The 27,594-nt window shown below is 35.5% G+C and overlaps 1 protein-coding gene and 1 long non-coding RNA gene across 6 annotated transcripts; both read right to left on the bottom strand.

Annotated features, from left to right (window-relative positions):
• Positions 1-296: 296 nt before the first annotated feature.
• On the bottom strand, positions 297-2,353 carry LOC145792651 (uncharacterized). The gene is made up of 2 exons (XR_014332335.1): positions 1,245-2,353; positions 297-821 (listed from the first exon to the last, which is right to left on the bottom strand). It is a non-coding gene; the product is annotated as an uncharacterized LOC145792651 (long non-coding RNA).
• Positions 2,354-3,237: 884 nt separating this feature from the next.
• Positions 3,238-24,702, bottom strand: LOC114315980 (uncharacterized). 5 transcript variants are annotated; one of them, XR_014332334.1, is made up of 17 exons: positions 24,304-24,702; positions 23,253-23,606; positions 23,020-23,160; positions 18,998-19,130; positions 18,741-18,854; positions 18,594-18,667; positions 18,439-18,513; positions 17,444-17,536; positions 17,220-17,280; positions 16,540-16,872; positions 11,662-11,788; positions 11,480-11,579; positions 10,613-10,682; positions 10,367-10,519; positions 10,160-10,255; positions 9,386-9,686; positions 3,238-3,896 (listed from the first exon to the last, which is right to left on the bottom strand). XR_014332334.1 is itself a non-coding variant. In XM_028262611.2 (17 exons), exons 1-17 carry the CDS (start codon positions 24,394-24,396, stop codon positions 3,681-3,683), a joined length of 2,556 nt encoding a protein of 851 aa, XP_028118412.2. In that variant the 5' UTR covers positions 24,397-24,702; the 3' UTR covers positions 3,238-3,680. The 5 variants fall into 5 exon arrangements, 4 of the variants coding, with proteins under 4 accessions (XP_028118412.2, XP_028118427.2, XP_082729923.1 ...); XM_028262611.2 differs by having other exon boundaries at positions 9,386-9,708; XM_028262626.2 differs by having other exon boundaries at positions 9,386-9,708; positions 18,998-19,146; positions 24,304-24,659.
• Between the last annotated feature and the right edge of the window lie 2,892 nt (positions 24,703-27,594).

Below are 27,594 nucleotides of genomic sequence, written 5' to 3'. Positions count from 1 at the left end.
ATTTAATCAAGACTAAAAATTAAAATAGATAAAAATATATATATATATAAAAAAAATGAGTTCATATATCATTTTTTTTTATTATATATTAATTTATTAAATCTTGGACATTCAATTCAAAAGTCAAAATTCAAATTTTGTTTGGTGAGAAATTGCATTCAAATACTTTGTTCATAAAAATAAATTTAAATAAAATGATAAAAATATTCCTGACTATACTTTGTCCATAAAAATAAATTTAAATAAAATGATCAAAATATCCCCGGCTACATACATAAACCAAACCCTCACGCCTCACAAAAGCTGTCTTATCTTTCCCTCTCTAGTTTATGCTCTCTCTCTCTCTCTGCACTACACTCGCCGTCACCACCGATCGTCGTCGTCCATCCCTTACCATCCATCCCACCCATGTTGCCCATTCCTCTGCCGTGGTGTCACTCGATCTCCCCTAGGGTTTCATCATCAATGGCCGCAAACCAGAGCTAAGATTGGTGATTGAACCAGAGCACCATCATGGTTGTCGATCATCCACAAACCAGAGCCTTACTCAGATATGCTTCATCCGAACTCAGATCTATGGTTTTCACATTATTTGCATGCTTGTTTGTATTGTTTCTCTCTAGATCCATCTTTCCAGAGTTAGCCTAAGATGTTGCCCCCCTCCCCCACCAGCCCTGCCTCCACCGCTACTGCTATTGACCTTCGCACTCATCTTCATCGCAGCTTCATTCTCTGAATAAAAGTCCTTCGCTACAGCTTTTCTTCGTTTGATCTGAACCCTAACTTTCAGTGGAAAAGTCAAATCTGATAGATATATATACCTTGAAAAATGATTTAGCACACTAAAAGAAGAGCACTAAAAAAGCATTAAGGGTTGATTTGGCAAGAGCTCATTGGGTTGTTTTGGCTCAATGAGTCATAAAAGACAGAATAGGCTCATAAGCGACAACAGACAAAATATCTCATCCAACTCCATAATCATTACACTCTTCTCTCACAAAAAAATCAAAAGAGCCAAAAAGACAAAAATCCTTCCCAAACTAAGCTTTTGAGCCCAGGCTCATATAGTCAAAAAAGTCAAAAAGCAAACCCACTTCCCAAACGGAGGCTAAATTATCTTTTTTCTCTTTGTGTTTTGTCTTTTTCCTCTTTTCTTTTAATTTCAATTTTTTTTAGACATGCCACGTCATTAGAGCTGCTTTTAGTGGTCTTATTTTAATGGTCCATATAATAGTTGTATATACCTTAGTGAGAGGGGGATTTGCACCGGACAAGTGGGCCGAGCTAAATCAACATTTAGTTCGATGTCTTGGGCCTTACAGTCGATATAGAAAAACGCCCAGCATTGGGCCGAGGTATTCATTCAGCTTGGTCCAAGGTTGAGGTGGTAGTGATGGTTTAACCAGGCTGAGGGGCAGCTTACGATCTCAGCCGGGCAGGAGAATGGCCGAGATCGGTGACTCAACTACAAGCGGGCTAACTGCGTTGGCCCTGGCTCAAGGTTGGCTTAGGTGAGTTCAACTAGCTTGACCGAGTTGTAGATGACCGGTTGGGCATCTCGGAGCTAGGTCGGTTAGTAGAAGTTAATCTTGATGTGGGCTACCACACACCAGGTTGTTGAAAGCTAGGCGAAAATTGCCACATGGCCCAATTGAAGAGCAAAATAGGAAACTCGATGTCCGTATGCATCAATACCGTTTAGCTGTTTTGTTGATGTTGTTTAGTAGTGTCACCGCACACACGTGTAAGACGAGGAGAGGATAGTATATCCACGTGTCTAGGAAAGGACAATCAAGGTAGTGCATGCACAAACTATATAAACTCCGCAGTGCCTCCATGCAAAGGTTTGCGATCTTCCTTACACAGAGCTATCTTCTCTCTAAGGGTACTAACTTGACCGTCGGAGGGATTTTCCGATAACATACCCGTCAGGTAGCTCACCATCGCTGTATTTTCAGGTTCTGCAATGTTGTTCGGAGTAACGCGAACTTGGACGTAAGGAGTACGGAAGCATAGAATATCTACTTCCCATACACTTAGTGCTATATTACCATATTGCTATATATGTTTATATATATATATATATATATGATGTTGAATAGTTCTTTTTTTCCCTATCTTGTTCCCTTCTTTCTTTTCTTTTCTTTTCTTTTTTCTTTTTTTTATTTTGATGACATAAATTGCACTAGGAGAGAGAGAGAGAGATTTAAACAGATAAAACAAAACAATTCATGCTTCTTCTTCTTTTTTCTTTTCTTTTTTTGAAATTGGTTGATTGTAAAGACATTATTGGTGATCCAGATTGTTTTTGTTGTAAATTATATGAACTAATAAAAACATTTTACCAGATCAATCTATATTTCTTCTCTATTTATATCACAATTTAAACAGATAAAAATTAAAAAATTAAACAAATATAAAAAAGAATAAGCTTGTGAAATTCAACAGATAAGGAAAATAAGCTTTGTGAAATTCAACAGGGATAAAAATTTCAACAGATAAAGGAAAAAAATTGAATAGATAGTCAAAAAATTTGAACAAATACGAAATTCTTTGAATAAATAGGCAAAAATTTAACAGGTAAGAAAATTTTGCATAGATAATCAAAGAAAGTTAATAGATATAAAATAAAATAAAAAATCATCAAATAAATTAAGAGTAAAATTAAAAACGAAATGTCCTTTAAAACAAGAAAAATAACTTCTCACCAAATTATTTTACAAATAGTAGACCTCTTATTAATAAAAAAATATTCATTGAACCTAATGTCTAACACCCTCTATAGATTAAATTTATCACCAATTTATTTTAAAATCTTTGGATTGGTTTGGCTAATTTAAGAATGCCAAACCTTTCATAATGATGTGATTGTAATTGAGTGATAAATTTATTCAAACAAAAGAAAAACTAACTACTTATGTCTCGTTTAAAAACAGATTATTTTAATAACTTCTAAATTTTTTATGAAAAAGTATGTAAAAAAATAAAAAGATTAATATGACAACTTCTAATAATTTTTTAACTTTTTGACTAATAAGTATAGTTGACAAACGAGATCTTAAACTTATAAAAATATTATATGAACAATGACAAGAATGAACAAAAACATTAACATCCTTTTTATATTAAACTGCTCACATCCTTTTTATATTAAAAAATAAATAAAAAGATGCCATGAGAGTTCTAACATTGATCCATGTAATAGAAATTTCTCTTCCAGAGCAACAATTTAATATATATTCAGAGCAGTAAGCAAACCTGATTTCATTAAATCTTAAAATTAATAGTTCAAGGGCCCAATGAAAACCAGTTGTGGAAGATATCATATGAATAATGACGAGAATGAACAAAAACATTAACAATCATAACCTCGTTTGTTTTGCTCATCTCCACAAACCACTCTTCTTTTTCTTTTTTTTCCCCCCATTTTCCAGACACAATTTCTCTGCACCTGACTTTCATTTGTGAAAGTCAATCTCAATAACCGTTCCCGCCCAATCTTTTTTAAAATGACCTTTGGGATGGGAAAACGAAAACCCTACTTCTAATGCGCGTGCCATTTTCCTATGTAGAAAATCTATTTAAAAATAAAAAATTAGAAAAAAAAAATTACAAACCGAAAAGGGCGGAGGGGAAAATTGAAGCTGCCTACAATTTACAGAATTCCTCTTCAGGAATTGTTACTTGAAAAACCTGATCCACAAGCGGTTATACCATGGCAATGGAAGCTCATTAGAGCCCGTGCACTGACCACCTCCACCCTCATCCTCATTGCTAAACAGGGTTTGGTCTGAGCAGTCAAGCGATGCTCCACATGCTAAGTTATACAACTGGCATGCTGAATGGCACACACGAAGCCTGTTGTCACCATCCTCCTCACATTTTTGAATTGATATCTGTAGCAAGAAGATTAATCAAAATTATAAAAGAAAAGAAAAAAAAAAATTATTCAAATTGTCATAAATTTATCATTAAAAATTCGATGACAACCCATACAGTGACCACAAAGCAAAATATTCTTTTGCCTATTGCTCAACAATTACACAAACATGCAGGTGATGCGCTTGGACATGTATTATATCACCATATACAAAGCATTCATTATTTTGGAAAAACATGAAAAAACGTAGATACAAGCCAAAAACTAAGGGTTTGTTTGGTAACGTTTACGTTTTCAGTTTATATTTACAAAAATTTTATAAACTGATTTTTGTTTATTTTTTGTTATTTTTAAAAAAACATAAACTACAAACGCGTTTGGTAATTGACAAAATGTTTAAAAACATTTAAAAATATAAAAAAGAGTGAGAAATGGCAAGTGGTGGCAAATGGCAGCGGAAGACGGTGGTGGAAAGTGGTGACGGTGGGTGGTGGGTAGCTGGTGGTGGTGGATGGGTGGGTGACGGCGGCGGGTGGTGGGTGGTAGCGAGTGGGTGGTAGTGGCGGGTGGTGGTGGTGGTGGCAGGTGGGTAGCGGATGGCGGGTAGGTGGCGGCGGGTAGGTGGCGGGTGGTGGTGGTTTGTGGGTGGGTGACGGTAGCGGGTGGTGGGTGGTAGCGAGTGGGTGGTGGCGGCGGGTGGCGGGTGGTGGGTGGTGCTGGCAGGTGGGTGGTAGATGGCGGGTGATGGTGGTGGTAGGTGGGTGAGTGACTGTGCCGGGTGGTAGGTGGTAGCGAGTGGGTGGTGGTGGTGGTGGTGGTGGTGGTGGCAGGTGGGTGGTGGGTGGTGGTGACGGGTGGGTGGCACATGGCTAGTGGTTGCAGGTGGGTGGTGAGTGGTGAGTGGTGAGTGGTGGTGGCAAGTAGGTGGCAGGTGGTAATGGTGGACGGTAGATGGTAGTGGTGGGTGGTGGGTGGTGGTGGTGGTGGTGGTGGCGAGGGGTGGCAGGTGGGTGGTGGCCGGTGGGTGGGTGGTGGTGGCCGGTGGTGGGTGGTGGTGGCAGGTGGGTGGTGAGTGGTGGTGGCAGGTGGTGGCGGGGGGTGGATGGTGGTGGCGAGTGGGTAGCAGGTAGGTGGTGGCCGGTGGGTGGGTGGCGGGTGGTGGTGGCAGGTGGGTGGTGAGTGGTGGTGGCAGGTGGGTGGTGAGTGGTGGTGGCAGGTGGTGGTGGGTGGTGGGTGGTGGTGGAAAATGGTGGCGGGTGGTGACCAGTGTTAGGTGGTAAAAAAAAAAAAAACTGAAAACTCAAAATGGAAACACATTTTTTGTGTTTTCATTTTTTGGTCAAATTTATAAACTGAGACCATTGATTTATAAATCAAAAATTTTACCAAACAAGTTTTTATTTAAGTTTTTAAAATTTTTGTAAATATAAATAGAAAACTGAAAACGTAAGTGTTACCAAACGGCACCTAAGCATTTCAAACTTGGTTATTTTAAACTTGGAATAAGCTAAAAGAATTAGCAAGAAATTAACTTAACATCAAACTAGACCAATAAGAGTGGTTTCCATAAGTTCAACCAAGCACACATTTCTTCATAATCCTAAAAGAAGATTGCACACTGCCTGCTTCAACATTAAAATCCAACACAATCACATTTACAACCACAATATCCTGTGAAGTTTTTAAACCAAGTTAGTTTACAGTAACCGTCAGGCACTAACTTGCCTGGTTTATTCAGCTAGACTTTTGAGAGGGTCATATTCAACAGAAAATGCATACCTTTAGCCTCCACCAAGGTCTGAGATAAAAAGTTAGGCTTGAGGTTGGTTTGCTTAATCAACAAACAATCCAGCAGTCTTTCCAAAGGCCAAACAGATAAGTATCCTAATAATCAGCTTGGGATTTCTAGTTTTAAGAACTATAGATCTCTGCACATTCATAGGCCATTCCAATTGATACATATACTGGTCTTTGCGTGCAAAAGATTGGAATATTCAAAGCACAAAAAGGTGATACAGTCATGTTAATGGAGCACAAGGTGTTTTCCATTGTTGGGATTTGTTTCATTTCTTCGTCTTTATCTTTTGGTTGAGTTTTTGGCTTGGTTGAAGGTGTTTTCAAGCCCCTTTTGTTCAGAATTCTGGGTGAGCGATCGATCACTCTTCATTAAAAAACAGTGAGCTCCGATCGAAAGACGATCAATCACACTTGGGCAATCGATCACCCTTGGTAGTGCGATCAATCACTCTACCTATTACTTTTGGTTGAAATTTCAGTACAACGCTCTGATCAACAGCCGATCGATCTCATTTGGGCAATCAATAGCTCCTGTAAGTGCAATCAATCACATTGACTAAAAATCTGAATTAAAATCTTTTCTTGCTCTCTCTCCTCACTTCTCTTTCTCTCTCTTATTTCAAAGCTCTCTTTTCTCTCTAGAATCTTTACCCAAACTCTACAAAACCTTCGATCCACCATACTTAGAATTAGAATGTCACCGTGCTCCTTTGAGATAGAATATAGAGCACATCGGGAGCTTCATTTTGACTAGTGCCAATCGCGATTTAGGCACATTCGATTTTTGGGACCTTTCTTCTCTCTCTCTAATTCAAGGTAGGGATTCTATTACCATTGTATATTTGTTTTAATATACTTGTGTGGTATTTTGTTAGATATGAATTTTGAATAAATTGAGGATTTTGATATATATATATATAGTACAAAACTAGGGCTTGCTTTTTTTTGTTTTAAAATTAGAGATTTTTCTCTCAAATGGATAAATGGTGCTCTAATTCCAAAGTTTGATATTAAAATTGAGAAAGCCCTAATTGTTGTTCAAAACCTAAAATGTTGAGAATTGGGAGGAATGTTGTATGAGTAAAATGTTGAGAAATGAAAGACATGTTAGACTTCCTTGGAAACCTTGGATATTGTTGAATTTATTGAAATTATTCAAAATTTTGAGAATATTGGGAATGATGAAAATTATGAAAGTCTTTTGGAAATGTATGTTGATTTAGTTACGCTCTTGTATTGCCTTAGTGGAATACTTTGATAGTAATAACTATTTTGACAATTGGTGGAGGATTGCATGATTGTCGTAAAAATGATTTAGAATTTAGGTAAACGAAAACCAATTGTAAATCATGCATTGCATAGTTATTTTCATGCTTTCATCCATGTGTATCATCTATGAAGCAACGACACTTCAAAACAAGTGTCGCATCCGTGTCGGACACACGGACACTTCGAGGATACGCGGACACACCACATGGCGTGTCCCCATATTTAATTAATTTATTTTCATGGGACAGGCCAGGGACACACTAGGGACATGCCAAGTTGTTTTTTCCCCCATTTTATTTAGTGTTTTTGATGAATGTCGAATGTTTATTATTTTTCTCTTAGATTAAAATACTTAATAGATCATCCAGAAAAATAAAAATAAAAATAATAAAAAAATAGATTTTAATTTTTGTTAATATTGATTGTTTGTGGATATAATATTAATTTAGATAGCAAATAAAAATATATGAAAACATATTTTATTGCCGTGTCTCCGCCGTGTCCATGTCTCCATTTGTTTTGAAATTGTCGTGTCTCGTGTCCGTATCCATGTCCGTGTCCACATCCGCATCCATATCCGTGTCTATGCTTCTTAGTATATCATTTAACCCTTTTGAGAATGTCCTGAGGACTACAATAATAACAATTGAATTTGGTTAAATTATTAAAGTAAATAACGTGGTCAAATCCGGGATGTGTAGAAAATGTTTGCGAATAGAATTATATTGGCTTGAGTTCCTAAAAGTCCAAAAACCCGCACGGAGTCTAGTGTCCAATTGCCCTTCTGGTTAATGGCCCAAGAATGTGGATTTTTAGTGGTTCTGTATAGACTACTAACAGACACATGCCCAGAGATTTCTAGTGTATTATTTATGGTTTAACAATTGTTTTATTGAACTTGATAGAACTTCGGATGTTTTGGAAAACTTGCATAGTTACATTCATGAGTAATGAAAACCTTTTCGATCATGAAATGGCATCACTTGCATTCATGATCATACTCGTGTTAATCTCATGTACATTGTTGATATTATTTCTATTAGACAATGGTGCTCATCCCTTAATGGAAAAACCATTTTCAAGTACCGATGATATTCCTCCGCCTCGTTGAAGGCTTGTGATGTGAGCACAAAGGCTCCTCTTTTGTTGTTACATTTTGTATAACTTTTGAGCTTAATTGTACGGGTAGAAACCCATCTTTTTGTATCAAGGTTCTACTCCTTGAAAGATGTAAGCCTTTGGGGCATTTTATTTGAAATTTGGTGAAATTTTGTAATAGTATCACATGCTACAAATACAGATTCAGACTTTAAGAGTTGTAAATGTGCAAGTGTAATGCATGTGACCACTTTTGTATATCTCAACTCCATGAAATGAAACTATGGAAAGGAGATTTACTTTAATTATGATTATCATTGAATATTGAGTATTGTTTAGGCTTCCGCACATGTATTATAATTGGATTTTATCTGAACGATGAATATGGGCTTGATTCTCATTTAATCAGATTATACAAAAATTGGTGCATTATAGCTTCTTTCTTTCAATTTGTGGTTGTGTCAATTGAATAAGATTTAGATTCAAATTGAACTTTTGTTTTGATTGATTCATGGAATAAGTCAACAGGATCAACGCCACTTTCAACAAAGGGATCAACGGAGGCTCCCGCAGCCACCTCCACCTCTACATCCCTCCCTCTCCACTCACCCGTCACCACCTCCCCAACCCCCTCCACCTCCCTTTCTCTTGCCTTCTCTCATCTCACCTCCAATCCACATACGACGGCCCACTAGTGTCTCTACCCTGTGATGGTGACAATGACGAAGGTGGCGAGGGGTTTGATCTCTGTAGGTGCTGGTAGGGGTGAGCTATGGTGGTGGTGAGGGGGCAGAGGTGGTGCTGAAGAGGTGTGCCAGTGTTGGTCTCTGTTTTGTGGTGGCCGAAGAGAAAAGTAGGAGTGATGAATGGACACACACACACACACACACAAAAAGGAAAATAAATTAAAGGGGGTAATTAGGCAAATCAAATTTAATAGTAGGGGTAATTAGGTAATTTCCTGTTTTCTATTAAGTCTGTTAGTTGAGTAAATCTGACGGGTGAAATAATTTTGCAAAAACTCGAGAGGTCAGTGTAATTTACCTGTTTTTATTTTACAACGTTCGAGAGAACCATGGCAAAACTTTTAATATTGTGAAATTGCCTATCGTATTGATTCAGTGGAAAAACAGAAGGTAACCTAACCAGAGGGAATCTCAGGCACTAGCAAGTGAATATATGCATCTTAAAATTAACAAACAGTGTAACACTGCCAGTAGATTTGCTCTGGAGGACCAAAAAAAAAACCTAGACCATGTGATATAGACAACTTCATGTGGATTTTTTTTTTTTTTGGAACGAGGCTTTATGTGATTAATATGTAAAGATGAAGCAACTTACCCAACAGGCTAGCTGCTTAGCAGCTGCATCACAGTAGCTGCTTTTAAAAAAAGGAAACCTCCTCCAAGAAGTGCCAATTGGGAACAATCTGTTATAGTTGGGCATCACAACAACAACTTCTAGCTGCTGCAATATACTTGATTCGCTTGGTGCACAATGTTGTCCAGGTCCATCATTCTCTAGCACATTTTTGCAAACGGATAGACTAGAGACCATCATGGAGCTGTTCTGGCATGTGTAGCCAGCATAGTCCGAACAACGGAACTCACATACTCCATTATCACAGACCCCTCCATGAAGGCTGCATTGTTCATCACAGACAGCTGTACATCATACCAAAGCACAATATTATGCAGAGAAAAGCAATAAGTTTTGTCATGTTTGTGTGTTTGTAGAGGGAGGAGGTGCTCATCAATGCATTGAAATGTGATTCTACTTCTCAATGCATATGCATAATGGTCACCCTCCCCAGCCAACCGTGCTAATAGTCAAAACTTCTCATGCACACACATAATTGTCACCCTACTGAGTCAACCAGCGCATAATTCATGCTAAAAGGACAAGTTTAGCAAAAACGTATGTTTCAGGCCGTGTGATTAGTGTAATTATTGAGATATGGCTCATCCAGTAAAGGTCATAGAACATCTGAAGCCTACATTTAACGAAGACTATGTGTTATATCTTTTCATAAACAATAAAATGTGTCTAACAAATGTAACTTTATTACAAAAACAAAAAAAAATAAAAATAAAAGGTCTAAAAATATAGCATTACCTGTAGAGCAGTCAATGCCAGTGTATCCATTTTCACATTCGCAGACACCATTTTGAAGGCACTGGCCATGTCCATTACAATTGCTAGGGCAGTAGCCTGCAAATAAAACCTTCATCAGCAACTCAAAAGAAAACTAAAAGGGCAGAATTGCACGGGCATGTAATTTCAACAGACTGCAGAATGGAGGAAGAGGCATAAAGAGCTCACGTCTACTACAATCATGGCCATGGAACCCTAGAAAGCAGTGGCAGCTTCCATCAACACAGTCTCCATTGTAGTGACACAAATTGGGACATTGCCCAGATACAGGGATTGGGTCCATGCTGCATAGTTCATGATTAGCTGGGCAAATCAGCTCACCTACAGTTTAATTAAAAACACACACACACTTGAGATTTGGGAAGCATGGATAGATATTTGGCAATAACAGGAAAAATGGAAGGAAAAAAATACCACTGAACCCAGGAAAGTGAACTGCTCCACCAGCTTCAGGACATACTTTCCAAATACCATCCACAGCAACCTAAAAAGAACACGTTCATTGTTATATTGGAAGAAATATCACATCAGAAATGGAAAATTTGCAATTCAAAGGCCAGTCCTTTAAGTCATACAACATGACCAAAAACACAGCCTAATCATTCAAGAAACTTTCATTATTTAAAGATAATTGTCAAAAAATAGCGGGGCTTGTTTGGTTTGTTTTTGGGAGAGTTGTTTTTGAAAAAAAATTTGGGGAGAGAGTTTAGAAATTTTTTTGGTTTGTTTGGTTGTATATTTTGGGAGAGTTGTTTTTTTGGGAGTTTGGAATGATTTGATATTTTGGGAGAATTTGAGTAGATGTGTGTGAGAGAAAAAGTGATTGAGAAGGAGAGAGGAGAGAGAAAAAGTGATTGACTGATGTGTAAGAGAGAGAGTGATTTTGGAAATTTTTTGAAAAAAACTCAAACCAAACAATTTTTTAGAAATTTTTTTCTAAAACTCATCTCCCAAATGCAAACCAAACATACCCGCTGTCTTTTACAAATTCATACCAATCCAGAGAATTTGTATAATTTTGATGTAAAAGATTTATATGCAGATAAGTTCACCATAATTGCCCTAAAACAGACAATATAGCTAACATCCATTGAAGAAAAAAAGTTAAAAATTGTAGTCAAACAACTACAATTTCTTTGCAGTCAACATATCCCCCTCTCAACATGCTGCTACCAGGATCTAATCCATATGCATCAAATCAATAAAGCGACCTAATCCACATGCATCAAATCAATAAAGCATCCAAGTAACAGAAACAAACATTAAAGGTTCAAATTATACCTCTAGTGAGTTATTTATACACCTGTGCTGATAACAACCATTTCCTTGGATCATAGAACCCCTTACAAACCCAGTTCGTACTAATGATGAGGCCATACACCTATATCATGATGAAAGAAAAATTATTCCAGTGTGAATTGCAAATTTGAGAATCCCATCAAGGTTCAATTAGTAAATCTCACCTCGAGCTACTTCCTCTCACCTCACCCAAAATTCTGTCAGGTGCCCGAGCACTATTTGTGTCCGTACATGATCCATCAGAATAAGCTACATAATAAGTGCAATAATCAGCTAATGATGACTGCCCACCTGCAATCACCAAGAATGATAGTCAATAGCAAGCCACAATTAAGGCCCAAACCACTACTGCTATTTCTATAATGGTTTCTAGCATGCATATAAAAAAAATTATATGACTTCGCACACAAAAATAAATAAATAAATTCATCACTACCTAAATTTAAGTGATTAGCAGCCAGAAGTGCAATATCTGAGCTCATCAGAAGTTAGATTATAGTTATGTAACTAGAAACAGAAGCAGAAAATGATAGAAGCAGAGAAAAAAAAAATATAGAAGAAACGGGAAGTGAGGAAACAATCAAGAATCAAATGTGAATCCCAATAAGAATCTTATAAAAAACTTCGCAAAATATAAAGAAAACCGGCACAAAAAGGCACTCTTACAACTAAACCACTTCAGCATTTTAATTTGTGGATACATCAATAAAGTACAATGAATGCTTAATTTAATTGTAAGGTTAAAAAAAAAATGTACCTAAAACGAATCTTGTGTATTATTATAGATTAGAAACTATCACTTTTATATTAGAGAACTATCACCATGTTTGGTTCCAAAAAATTGAGTTTTCTTTTCCTTTTTTTATTTTATTTTATTTTTTTTAGTGAAATTTTTAAATATTTTATGCAAATTTTTTATTTTTAGATACACCTAATCCAAATACGCTTAAAAGGTATAATATTGGTGAAAAAAAATTCACCAATACAAAAAATACAAAATATATATATACGAAAGTTCGATACATTTTCGTATTTTGTTGTATTCAATGAATTTTTTAAAGATTTTCGTACAATTTTTTTAGTTTTTAAATTTATTAAGATTAAGTGAATCTAAAAAAATTTAAAAAAAAAAAATTGATTAAAATATTTTTAAAAAATATTAAAAATACAAAAATACAAATTAAAAACTCAGAAAACTATTTTTGAAAACTCAAAAACCAAACAAAGTGATTAAGATTCAAAGTATATATGGAATAGGAAGCACATAGAAAATAAATTAGAAACACTTCCATATTACAGAACTATCAAGATTTAAATTATAAACCAAGTACAAATCTTGAGTTTCAAATATTCTTTAGAAATACTTTGAAGATCTTTGTTGCATTTACTAGGCGTAAATGACTAGAAAAAAAAAAAAAAATCAATTTTTTTTTTTGATAAATAAGCAAGCGACCTTCATTAAAAAAATCAATGAAGTTGCAACCAACCAATTTAGTAAACTCATCTTAACATAACATATTTCACTCTAAATTTCTATAATAACTAGTAGTTAATTACTTTTTTTTTTTATTATTAATAAAAAAAGGAAGCGAGGATGAGGCATCCTCTTACAAAAGGACAATGAGAATATAAAAAATGAAACCCTAACAAGCTAATCATGAGCAAAAGCCTACATATCACACACCGCCAACCAATCCCTAGCTCACAAAAAGAGTGGAACTCCCTTAAATAAAGAGCTCCCCGACACCCAAAAAGAAGTTAAGTGACGAACATTATCCCATAAACAGCCCACCTCTCGGAACTAATCTTCAAACAACCTCACATTTGTCTCCATCCATAGAACCCAAAAAGTTGCGCAGACGGCACAAGACCATAGCATTTTGGCTCTCTTTGATCCTCCAAATATGCAAAAATCAACTAGGAGCATATGGACACTCCCTTTTGGGGCTACCCACATAACATTCCCCAAAGAAAACAATCTATGCCATAAATTCAAAGCGATTGGACAATGCAAGAATAAATAATCCACAAATTCCCCCATTCTTACAACACAGAATGCACCACTGAAGATTTAGAAAACGATTCACTATGCTTGGTTACCACTTTTCAAAAATACTTTTCAGAAAATTCTACTTTCTTATTTTTCGTGTTTTTTTGTTTTAACTGAATTTTTTAATATTTTGAGCAATTTTTTAATTTTTAGACATAGCTAACATAAATATACCTAAAAAGTAAAAATAAATTGAAAAAAACCTTTTAAAAATTCACTAAATACCAAAAATACAAAAAAAAATACGAGAATTCAGTACATTTTTTGTATTTTTATGTATTTATTAATTTTTAAAAATATTTTTTCACAATTTTTTTACTTTTTAGATACATCTAAGTAAGGTGCATCTAAAAAATAAAAAAAAATGTTAAAAATTTTAAAAATATTCACTAAAAACAAAAAAAAAAAAAACACGAAAACCAAAAAACTCAGTTTTCAAAAAACTTAATTCAAAAAACTCAAACCAAACACATTTATTAGGTCTCCGTTTCTGCAATGTATCATTTGTCAAAATGCCTCCATGAATTAGGGGTGCAACTTGGGCGGGCTCAACCCGAGCAACCCGAACCCAGTCCGAATTTTTTTCGAGCTTCAACAAGATATTTTTAAATTTGGTACGAGCTTGGGCAAAAATTCAGAAACACGAATCAAATTTGGACGGGCTTGAGCAAAGATTTCAAACAACCCGAACAACTTGAAATCCGAATTATACATATATAGATATATAAAAATATTAAATATATATAAATTATTAGTCATTACATGATATTAAAGTAATTTAAATTATTAAATCATATTGAATATATATTATATATACAAATAACATAAAATCTTACTTTTTCCTTATTTTCACTCATAAATTGTCAAAACTACTATAGCAACATCTCTCTTACATTATATAAATTATTTGTTTTGATGGTATTAATGATTTTCTATATAAAAAAAATGTAAATAGAGTCAAATTTTAATAATTTAATAATGTAGCTAGGAAAAAAAAAAAAAACTGAAATTTATTTACAATTCGGGTTTAACTCAGGTCGGGTTTGGACATGCAATCTCGGATTACAATTCGGGCCTAGGCGGGCTTGGACAACCAACCAAACCCACTTGAGTTGCACCCCTACCATGAACCAAGGCCCACATGAACACCTTTACCTTTAAGGGAGCACAAGCCTTCCAAACTTTTTTGCAAAAAGGAAACTAAGGAACATAAGGATTATCACTGATGTAATAAAAAAAAAGACTTACAAGAAAATATCCTGGACAAATGAAGTGTCCAAACCCTCTTGTCCTCCAAAAGAGGAGATAAAGAAAAATAATCAATTTTGAATAATAAAGAAGTCAACTGTGAAGCCTCTCTATCATTAAGATTTCTAAATTGGAGTCAAAAGTGAACAAGCCATGGAAGCAATTGAAGAATTATGAGATCAAGTCACTCTATATAGATGTGAGAAATCAGCAGCAACAGAAGATTGACCCATCCAAACATCCTCCCAAAATTGAACAAGTTTCCCATTGCCCACCCTTACAGAAAGATGACGAGACCAACATGTGAAAATTTAAGAAATTAACTAGTAGTTAATTACAACCAACCAATTAAGTTAGTAGTACAAATCTTACTTGAATGCTAGCATGGCAAGTGACAAGTTAAATTAAGGCTAAGTTTGGCGTAACCTAAATAATACAAAAAGTCAAAAAGTCACTATCCTATTTAAGTCACATCATCTTATTTAAATCACATCACCTCTCTAACACATCACATCAAACCCAATCCAAACCCAACCCAAATAAGCCAATAAGTCAAAAAGTACACTTTTTTAGAACAACCCAAACCAACCCTAAACTTTACTAAATTTCATTGAGTCTTATAGTTTTATTTTATTAAATTTTTTAGATCTATGAGGCTTATTGGAATTTCTCAAATACTCTCCTTGGACATTTTTACATATTTTTTGAAGCCCATTCATTTATATTTACTACAAATCTCTCAAAACTAATCCATAAAAATTCCATTAAGTTTCCAAGTAGTTTCTTCAAAATTTCATTCCAAAACATTTTCCAAAAGTGTCCTAAATGGTTCACTAATATATTCAAAAGAGATCCCATATTAGAAGTAAACTTCCCCTATCAAATAGAGTTTGTTAGCAATTTCACTAAACATAGGAAATTGGTCAGCAAAAGCCTCCCTCAAGTTTTAATATTTCCAACAAGTCAGGACCTATGTTACCTGGAATATGGATCGTTCTAATACATGGAACGGGAACGGGAAACGGGAATGGGAGCATAATACGCCACATGCTCTAAATTGTAGTATGATAGTGATAGGCTTACATAGTTTACACAATAAGAATTTAAGGTAATTTAGAATAGAGAAATTTTTTTAACAATTAGACATCCAACAAAGGTAGATTTTTTTCCAAATTAATATATGCCTACACAGTTTTATGAACATTATGACTCCCTGTTTATATTTTGTCACGTTAAAATTTCACTCACCTTAGATTTTAGTTCATTGTATTTGATTTTTTTACTCTTAAGGAAACCTTTAGGAAATATATTGGAACAAACTTTTGGGATTGCTTTGGATCGCCAAATTTACCATTTTGGAACGAAAGTGTACCATGTTTCAGAATGTGTATTCCAAAACGTAATTCACTAGGGTATCAAGGGTTTTTGGTAACACAGATCAGGACCAAAATCAACAATTGTGTCTAGAGGAAGGGATTTATATCAGAGGCAATCCTAGGTTAGCAAGATTCTACTATCCAATTAATTTATGCTTGGTAGGTCAATATTGAGCAACAATAACAATTTGCTAAATATTCCAAAATAGGTGAATCGAAGTTTTAGTCTTCGATATAGCTGCACATGAATGTTTCAAACACATGATATAATGGGATCAATAGAATGAAAATGAATAAATGCAAATGCAGAAATGAGGGGCAAAACAAATACACAAATTTAAGGTGAAAAACAAAGCTCAAAAACAAACCTTTGTTAGCCTGTGGAAAATAACGAGCCCACTGAGGAAGGTCTCCGCTATAATTTACGATCGGACAGTAACCCTCTGCCTCCCTGTTATATGTGCACCCAGATAACTGTGTCATGTTGCAATGGTATGCCCCCTTCCAAAGATTGCAAGGGAAGGTAACAAATTCAGCTCCTTGGTTGCGGCCCCAGTCAAGATGGCCGGCCATGCTATAATTAGCCTGATACCATCCACTATCCTCTAATAAGGCCAATGTCATTTTTGAAACCACTGATCGTGTATCCACTGAGCCTGTCATGATCTCATTCATCAGAAGCCTTTTCTCCCAGTGGGATCCTGAAGCAAATTGTCAACCACATATTATTTGTAGAACTGCCGAAGTGCACTACTTTACCAGCAGCATTGACAGTGGATGCTCCAATGTCCTTTGCATCGAAGTCATGCAAAATATACAAGTACTTTGTGTTTACAAACTATTTTTGCATATAAATTTTAAGATATTCCTTTTTCCACATATTACCTGCACACCAACTAACCAATCACTTCTACCAATATTTTACTAAGCATTGCATAATGGTTTAGAAATGACAAGCTAATACAAATACTGACGGGCTGAAATGAATCAACAAAATAACACCAAATACCCACTTGAGAACTAAAACAAAAGGATAAGGAAAAACAACCTGATGTACCACGCCCACCTCCATCTTCTAGCTCCAAACCAGTGAAATTCTCAGAGAATGCCTGTCAATAAACACTCATCAAAATGTTGGTCGTTTCCCTGGAATCTTTGCTTTACAGGAATTCAAGGTCACAAATATCAAGATAAGTTTAGGCAAAACACATACCCTCACAAACATTAATTGTAAGCAAAAAGTATCAATAAAATCAAGAAGTAATCAAGTACCCCATAATGACAGCGTGAATGCATAACAACACGGGGAAGCACAACACGTGTAACCATCCGTCCAAGCTTTTCATCTATGACTTGCTCGGTAACCTAAAAATGCAAATAACAAGTAAATTGGGTTACAAAATAGTATAGAATAAATAAGATACCATGCGTGTGACAATAAAATTTATCAAAAATATATATATATATATGTGTGTGTGTGTGTGACAATAAACTTGAATAAACGAAAGACATTTTGACCACAAAGTATTTGCAAACTGACATAGGTTCCATTGATTAAAAATGACCAGAAAATAAATGAGTCATTGTGTTATACTTGTCCAACATATCCTTCACAAGCCACCCAAGTTTGGTCCATATACTCCAGGGGCTACTACACTCATTTACCAATTGGTTTTGACTTGGATGCTTTAACACATGCAATACTTTTTCTTTTTCAATTTTATAATCTTCTATGAACCAATCCATCTAGATGGTGCTGACCACAAAGCACAGTTCCAAAAAGCTGGATGGAGTAGCTGCTCAATATGTTTGGAAAATGGTTATATTCTGAAAACACACATTAATTCAAGATCAAGGATGCTGCAGGGTTGGCACATCTGCAGGTAGGGTTCATATTGATGGCATATTTAAATAGCGCATACAAATGGATGCTAAATGAGGTAAGACGAAATTTCACAATTCCATTAAAGAGATGTGAACTTATTGGCCTTCAATGATTTTTTTTGTGGAAGTACTAAAGAAAATCAAATAGGACTTTTAAATCATAAATCTATAAATTATCTACAACATTGTATGCTTGAAGGTGCATATACAGAGAACTTCTCAATCCAAGCAAATCCAAAAACCCAGCATTTAGCCAGGGATTAACTGGTGTAGAGATTGCATTTTCATAAAATTGTAAAAGAGACCATAGGTACTACTATCTGAAGATTACTTATATCATTGTTCAGATGAAGGACCTCATGCGACAACGGAATAGTATTTACCTGGTTACGCCTTCTTTTCCTCTCATCCCGAAAATGAGCAAAAGCATGGGGATCAAATCCAAGAACATGCATAACCTGGAGAAAGTGAAAACTTGCTGATCAAAGAAAAAGAACTTCCATACGTTTATTGTTTACATCAAGAAAAGCCACCTCACCTCATGTACGAGTGTAGCTGAAAGTAAGGTTTCTGCTTCAGCGGTCAAATGGCGAGGAGCAACATTCACATGTCCTAAATATAGAACAGTGTCATTAGTAGTTTAAAATTATAGTGTCCAAGGAAGAATTGCTCCATGAGCAATTACCAGCTATCGCACGACCCCATTGATCACGCTCACACGCCACAGCCCATGCTAGGGTGTTTCCTGTTGTAGGTCTTGCAGTTACCAGAAGAACTAAGTCTGCATCAGCAACTCCATCTGTAAAAGAGAAAATGAAACAAATAAGAAAGGTTGCTTTTAACCATAACAGGAGAAAAAATAAATAGTCAATAACTTCAAAACTGCTAGGATGCATAGTAGTAAATGACAAGGTAGACAGCCATTTGTTGAAACATATATACCTTCTACGTATTCCCGTGGAAGTTGTACACCCCCATCTTGTCCACATGCAGAATATCCACTCAACCGCAAGTTCCCTTTCACAGGATCAACAGCTAATGCTCTTCTGAACCAGTCTGCTGTCTGCCCTAGAGCCTGAATTAAGCTAATTCTGTAAATAAGTATCTTCTTTACTAATAGTGGTAATCTGAACTACAATCTTCATGGACCAACACAGAAAAAATCGAGGTAGCATGGAACAAGATATAACTGAAAACTAAAAAAATACAAGCATTGTATAAAATGATGGGCTCCAACAAACAAATAAATATATCCAACTATAATGCTTACAAATAGTTTGCACCAAAACATCTACTTAAGTAGCATGCACCTTATTCATAAAAACCAAACCAAACCAAGCTTTAAATCCCATCAAATAGGGTCGGATGCATGAATCCTTCTTCTTCACTCGACTCTATTCAAGGCCATTTCATTAGTGAAGATTCATATTTCTATTTACTACACTAGTCCACGTCAATCTAGGTCTACCCCTTCCCCTAATATTGCCTAATACCTTATAGTGCGCGCCTAGGCGAAAGGCACAAAGGCTGTGACTGAAGGGACCCAAGGCAAGGCGATGTGGATGAGTTGTGCACCTTGCTTAGCCTTGGATCAGGCGTGAAAATGCGCAAGGCAACGCTTAAGCGAGCCTTTTATTTATTTATTTATTTTTCCCTGATGCTTATCTAATGGCTCTGATATGAGTTTGCAAGGGTCCAACCACATAGGATTACAACTCATACAACTCAATACCCAAATCAATTGACAACTTAAAGCCCTAAAATCGATCGAAGAAAGCTTGAGGTGGTGTCTCTTCTCTTCCTCTGGGCTCGTCGCAACTTCGTCTTTGATTGAGGATTGCAACTTCGTCTTCAGGTTCGTCTTCTTCTTCTTCGCTGTGCTGCTTCGATTCAATTTATTTTATTTTATTTTTTTGCTGCTTATTCGCTGTGCTGCTGGGTTTTTTTTTCCTTCTCCTTCTCCTCCCTCTTCTTCTTTGTTGGGTGCTGTCGTCTCTGTTTTTTTTTTTTTTCCCTACTTCTTCGTTGCTGCTGCTGGGTGGTTTTTTTTCCCTTCTCCTTCTCCTTCTCCTCCTCCTCTTCTTTGTTGGGTGTTGTTGCTGCTGTTGGTCTGTTTTTTTTTTTTTCTTGCTTATTCATTGCTGGTCTGGCTGGCTGTTCTTCTTCTTCTTCTTCTTTTTTGTTTCTTTGTTGTATTTTTTTGCTCTATTTTTTTTTTTTTTTTTTTTTTTTTTTGCCTATGCCTGTTTTTTCTTTTACAATTATGTCTCTGTTTTGAATCTCTCTGTTACGAAAAAAAAATCACAAATAATTAATTAATCACACATTACATTACACTAAAATTAGTTTCCATTTATTAAATTTGTTGTGTAGAAAATGACATTTGAAAGTAATAGAAAAGATCCGGAGTGGAAACATGCCCATTTGATAGAGCCCAATAACTTAAATAAGTTTGAATGTAATTTTTGTGGTAAAGTATCGAATGAAGGTGTTTATCGGATGAAACAACACCTCCCGGGAGATTATAGGAATGTCACTGCTTAGTTGAAGTGTCCAACTCATGTAAAAGAAGAGATTAGAGAGTTCATGTCAAAAAAGAAGACGCAAAAAGAAGAAATGAACATGTTGCCAGATTTTGATGACATGGACATGAAAGATGAAGATGAAGATGAAGATGAAGATGAAGATGATGATGTTGTTAAGATCAATGGCAATCAACGCCGTAAGTTGACAAGTAGCAGCCAAGGTTCATCCAAATTCAAATAAAAAATGCCAAAAAGAAAAGGGCCTATGGATGTTTCTTCACACCAAATCCTGAATCAGTGGTAAAAAATCGAAGAGACCAGGCAAAAGGGAAACAAACACAAATTGATGAGAATAACCCTTACAAAAAAGAAATGAGAGTTCAGGCAGTGCAAAGATTTGCAAGGTGGATATATGATGCTAGTATCCCTTTTAATGCTGTAAATTATAAGAGTTTTGGACCAATGATTGAAGCCATTGGACAATATGGTCCCAGCATGAAGCCACCAACTTACTATGAAGTGCGGGTTATCCAACTCAAAAAAGAGGTGAAACATACTGAAGATTTGATGAAGAATCATAAAGAGGACTATGCAAAATACGGGTGTTCTGTAATGGCTGATGGCTAAACTATATTCAACGGATGGGCAGAAGCAATTTGAATTACTAGACAAATTTGTAGAGAAAGTTGGAAAAGAGAATGTGGTGCAAGTTATCACTGATAGTGCAGCAGCTAATATGTTGGCTGGTAAGAATCTTGTCTCCTTCCTTACTTCAAAATTGTTTACTCATAGTTTGTTTCGTAGTTACAATTTAAAAACTTGAAATAATAATTCTTTGTTACATTATAGGGAGGTTTTTAGAAGCTAAGTATGAACACTTATATTGGACACCATGTGTTGCTCATTGCTTGGACTTGATGTTAGAAGACATTTTCAAGATACCCCGATTGAAAAAGACATTTGAGTGGGGCATTGCAGTACATGACTACATTTACAACCGCCCTACTTTGCTAAACATGATGAGGTGCTATAAAAATCTCAAGAATTTGATCAAGCCTGCAAAAACTAGATTTGCAACCGCCGTTCTGACTTTGTCTAGGATGCATCAACATAAAAACAATTTGAGATAAATGGTCACCTTCGAAAACTAGACCTCAAGCAAATGGGCAAAGAAGCCACAGGGTAAAAAAATGACACAAACTTTGTTGATGCCTTCATTTTGGAATAATGTTGTGTTTGCCCTTAAGGTCTCGGGTCCTCTTGTTAAAGTGCTTAAATTAGTTGATACTGAGAAGAAAGCTCCCTTGTGATACATTTATAAGGCAATGTACAGGGCAAAAGAATGCATTGCAAGTTCGTTTGATCATAAAGAAGACAAATATAATGCAAGTTTCTAGGCCTCGAGAAACCTTCAGTGCCTTCGTGTGCCTTGAGCCTTTAATAAAACTGCTCTTCACTACTTCTGTTGGTCTCCGTTGTATATGACCAAAACCATCTCAATTTATTCTCTCTTAACTTATCTTCTATAAGTACAACTCCTACCCATTCTCGAATTACTCATTCCTAACTCTATTTTTTCTAGTCTTACCACACATCCACTCTAACATCATTATCTCAGTAATACTCATCTCATCTACATGTTATTTCTTAGTTGTCTAACATTTCGTCCCATACAACATCGCTGGTCTAATAGCCGTTTTATAGAACTTCTCTTTTAGCCTAGTGGGTATTCGGTTTTTGCACAATACTCTAGACGCCCTACTCCACTTAAGCCACTCCGCCTTAATTTTATAGATCACATCCGCTCCAATCTCCCCAATCGTTGTGATAATCGATCCTAAATAACAAAAATTTCCACTCTTAAGTAGTTATTGGTTCTCAATCTTCACATTTCCTCTGCTTTCGTTGTGACTGTTACTAAAACTGCACTTCATATATTCTATCTTAGTTCTACTTCTCCTGAATCCTTTAGATTCAAGTATTTTTCTTCAAATCTCCAACTTAGTGTTAACTCCTTCTCTAGTCTCATCCATTAATACGATATCATCTGCAAAAATCATACACCATGGCACATCATCCTGAATATTGCGCATCAACTCATTCATAACTAAAGCTAAAAGATAAGGACTTAAAGTCTATTCCTAGTGTAACCCTACAGTAATTAAAAATTCACTCATCTCTCCAGCAGGCAATTTAGTAGTGATCACCACACCTTTATACATATCCCTAATCACATCAATGTAATCTTTTGTCACCACTTTCTTCTCTAGCACCCATCAGAGTATATCCCGAGGCACTCTACCCTATACTTTCTTAAGATCGATAAAAACCAACATACTATGTAGATGTTATATTTGTGTGTATTAATTTGAGTGTAATATTGTCAAGAAATAAAGACGACCAGTTAAAATAAAATAAAAATTGAAACAAAAGTATTACCTTTCGAAGGCGATGTCTTTTGTCAGCCCCAGATATATCATCCAAAGTGCAGTTATACCAGCAGTCACCCAAAATTGGAGGATCAACATGAGGATTGCAACATGGAACACCGCGACCAGGATTCAGAAGGGGCTCACCAAGCTGATTAATGAAAAATAGAAGGCAAAACATCAACGTTTGCTCCACATCCACAACTCATGACAAGCCAGAATTTTTACATGCATTATGCTTGCCTTAACTATTTCCCCAACATTTTGACAGTCTCTATCTGGTGAGAGACCAACAGCATCATAATTTAAATAAATTCTAATAGGTTGCTTATCTCCATTTTGTTGCTCTGGAATTTCGGAAAGTCCAAGCAATGCCCTTCCCTTCCGATGAATGGGTTTTGACATACCAAAACCCCCATAAACCTGTGGGCTAACATAATACACCTTGCGACCTGGTCGCCTCCTTCGTTCAAGTATCTCATCGTGAATGCAGGAATGTGATATAATGTTCTCGCCACCATTTTCCTTGCCTTGCCTCAATTGGTGTTCTTGAGGTTTTGAATAAACAGCTTCCAGCCATACCAATATCGATACAATCTAGAATGGAGGCAGACAAAATTAACGTAAAAAAGAAATATATCAAATCGATATACACAAATCAATTAACTAATTCTTGGTTGAACCAATCCTTTGGCTCAAATCCATGGGGAAGGCATACACATAACATACAAATACATTCATATATACAAAGCTTGATAAAAAAATTTGACCAGAAAAACAAAAAAGGAGTAAACTTTCTGCCACAGATGCTTCCTTAATTAATTTATGAACAATAGCATTAATGAATACCAAAAATAAAGACAGGAAAATACTCAATGGAAAAGGAAAGACAAGATCAAACAAGAAAAAGAAATAACAAAAATAAACAACTTCAAGCATACATATATTGTCCACAACAACTTCCCGATTTCTGAAATCAATTGCTCCGACATCTAAACCCTAAATCACACGGTGAATAATGGGAAAGAACAAAAAACACGAATATGGAAATTTCGGAAAACTGATAACTGTTAGGTGAGGGTTAGAGCGCCAGTCTTCAGACTACAACGTTTTCCTTTCTTATTTCTTGCAGTTTCTAAGCAACCGAACGGAACATACAACTCTACGTTTCAAATTTATTCTCCCAGCATGTGGGTAAAAAAGAAAAAGAAAGAAACTGAAACCAAAACCCTAAATCTACATCTGTAACAGCAATAATTACTGTGTAGAGAAATTAAAGGCCATGAGAGCTAACCTCAAAAACAACAACGGCGAATCGAAGATTGGTTCGAAACAACCTGGATTTCGGAGAAACAACACATCGACCACACAGAATCTTTAACTCCATCAAACAATGTGTTCAGCAACAACAACAATTCCATCAAATCGCCGGCGATTTTCCAATCGGCTCCACCACCGAGAAAAATCGCAGGCTTCCCCGCATTTCAAATAAATACAAGAAGTATATATGAGAGAGAGAGAGAGAACAATTTCTATATCTGTATGAGCCGTTCTGATTCGAAAGAGTATCAGAAGAAGAAAGAGGACTATTGGGGGGTCCTTGAAATCTCAGAATACGACTCGTCTTTGAGGTGGAAGAAGGTAGGTAGTGTTGTCTCTTAACTGTCAGTGAATTATATATATGCTAGCGGCTGAGGATTATTTCAGTATTTTCCGAATATGGGCCACACGCGGTAGTTTGATTGGCGAAGAGATAGCAGAATTAAGAAAAATGCGTTAGTGCTCCCACTAATTAGGTGGCAGTGGGTCCTGTTATTAATGATGTGATATTTTGATTTGAAAAATGTTTGGGAGCACTAATTAATGTTTCCACTAATTAGGTGGCAGTGGGTCCCGTCATTAATGATGTGATGTTTTGGTGTTGGAGTTGTGTTTTTTTTTTTTTTTTTTTTACTTTTTTAATGCATTAGTACTATTAGTGGTGATATTTTTAGTGGGATGAATCATTGTTGTTTTGGTTTTGGAGTTGTATTTTTTTTTTTTTAATGCATTAGTGCTATTAGTGGTAATATTTTTAGTGGGATGAATTATTGCTGCAGACTTAATGATTTATATTGGAAATGAGGAATAATATGGAGCTAAATAATTAATTATTGATTGGGAGTATGAACTATTAAATAATTTTCCAATCGAGGCGTGTGCAAATTTAGTAAAAAATTATATTATTTTTTTTTATTATTTTTTATAATAATTATATATGTATTATAAGTGTAATGTAATGCAAGTTAAATATTTTTAATTATATGCAATATAATATTTATTTGGTATATATTTCAAATAAAATATGTAAAATATAATATACACAAATCTTTAAAAAAAATATATAATATTTCTTAATTTTCACCACCAAAAAAAATATATATATATATATACATTATGAATTCATAAAACATCTCAATTTAGCATTGACATGAGAGTGAAAATTACAAATCCTGCAAGCAATATATAAGATACATTAAAATATTAGTATTCTTTTTGTTTTTTATATAAACATTAAAAAAAATTATATTAAATTCAAAAATAAATGTACTTTAATCAATAGATTACAGCATAACTTTGCTTTTGCAATTGGCAAATTGTGTTATGTATGAAGATACAAAATCTAAACAATTATAGAATTTAATTTTAGAATTTATGTATGACTAAGATGTATTTTGATAGGAAAAAATAAATTATAAATAAACACCATTTTTTATAACTAAACAATTATAGAATTTATATTTTAAAAAAAAAATCGCTGATAGAACACTTACAGTAAAAGAGATGTAGTGTTGTTAGATAACTCCTAGAGAAGTTATTAGTTTTGAACAATACAAAATTGGAAAGTAACTGGCAAAATAAAAAATTTATTAAAAAAAAAAAAATTAGTGATCCATAAAAAAAGCAATTATATAAAGCTACTATTGCTATTTTTTATTTTTATAATATATGCGATAAGATTTTTACATAGTGGGGTTGCATCATTTGTGTATTTTAATTTTTTATATAATAGAGTTAATCAAGTAAAAAATCTTTTATGTTACGATATGTTTGGTCGGTAAAAATAAAAGAAAAATATTGTGAATCCTACACCAAAAAAAGAAGTCAGTGCCTACAAAATTCTCACATGATGATGAGGGCATAAATTATCACTTAGATCGAACTTTTATACGGTGGGAAAAATAAAAAATAAAAAATTCAAAAAATATGAGACTAAAATCCATATCATAATGTATATATGTTATTTATTTATTTATTTGTAATTTAGATTGAACTTTCATATGGTGGTTTTTATAAATAAATTTGTCAAAAAATATATGTAGACGTCCCCGAACGTTCCGGGAGAGTGAGCTCCCGTTCTGTTCATTTTGAGGTCACTACAGCTCGGACTCGATTTGTGTCACAGTTCTTAATCTGAACCAAAGAGTCCAAATCTGACAAATCGTTTTGAGAAACAGATTTTGAAAAGAAGTGCCAAACATGGACTGCTTTGCCAGATACAGAGTCGCCACCTAAATATTTTTTATGGGGGAATTTAGGAAACCCTGACTCGGTGCCGAAGGCCACATGTCCGTCATCACCGGAGTTGTCTCGGCTCGGGAGCTAGGGTACGATTAGGAAAGGTCAGCTATGAGCACCCCCTCTCGCCCGATCCGAAAATCGGCCTCTACTAACCATGATATCCGATTTTGAAAACGTTATGTGTTCTTATTCCGGTTATTAGCCTAGAATTACTATGTTATGCACACAGCAAACAAGTATAGACTAAATTGCCTAATTTGGAAATAAGCATTGCATATCCGTTTGTTTTGAAAAAAATGTTTTGGAATTTGCTACTCGAAAGTAGGCTAAAATACGGATTTCAACGAGTTTTTCCAACTCAAACAATCCAACCTTCACCCACAGGCATTCAAACAGTTTATCTCATATAAGCATTTAGCCACATGGTAAGCATACTACCATGGCCACATTCACACGCATGCAATGTGCTAAAGCGAAAATACTTACATCGTACTCCGTGCCAAAACAATAAACTAGTTAGCAAACATGCGTGTCCTAGTTCATGCTGAATTGACTAATGCAGCACATACAGGATGCAATTAGATAGGCTCGGCTAACCTAAACATGGCATGTGAAATGCAACCAATTGATGCATGTATTCGATTTGGAATTGAAATACAAATGCAGTTAGCGTGATGTACCGAGCCCGGTGCATGCAAGACAAATGTATGAATGCACGCATGCATTGCATAAGGTATGCTAAATTAAATATGCCCTAGTCTACCATCACAGCAGGTAAATAAAAGGGAAGAAAGAAGTGGGGATTGGAAGACATACACACCACTCACACACACTTATTACAGATTTGCCCTCGCCCGGAGGGACCAAATAAATAATACATATTGATTAACTACGCAAGCTAATTAAATATTACAAATTGCCTGATTGGCTAACAAACTAACTAAGCTAGGAACAGCAATAAACCGCCTCGGGAGGAGAGCCAGATGCAGCGCGTGCTCGGGTCCTGCTCGGAAGTGCACAGTCA

This window comes from Camellia sinensis, chromosome 6 (genome assembly GCF_055761805.1).
Source record: "Camellia sinensis isolate YWXY chromosome 6, ASM5576180v1, whole genome shotgun sequence".
In the NCBI taxonomy this organism is placed as follows: Eukaryota; Viridiplantae; Streptophyta; class Magnoliopsida; order Ericales; family Theaceae; genus Camellia; species Camellia sinensis.
Note: the sequence above shows the minus strand (reverse complement) of the source record. Positions and strands in the feature narration are given on the sequence as shown.

Coding starts and splice junctions, on each gene's coding strand:
- LOC114315980 (XM_028262611.2), bottom strand. CDS start 24,396: ATGGAGTTAAAGATTCTGTGTGGTCGATGTGTTGTTTCTCCGAAATCC. Junction 17,537..18,438: donor GGAAAAGAAGGCGTAACCAG/GTAAATACTATT, acceptor TTGCATTTTTAG/GTTACCGAGCAAGTCATAGA. Junction 16,873..17,219: donor AGGTGGGCGTGGTACATCAG/GTTGTTTTTCCT, acceptor AATTTGCTTCAG/GATCCCACTGGGAGAAAAGG.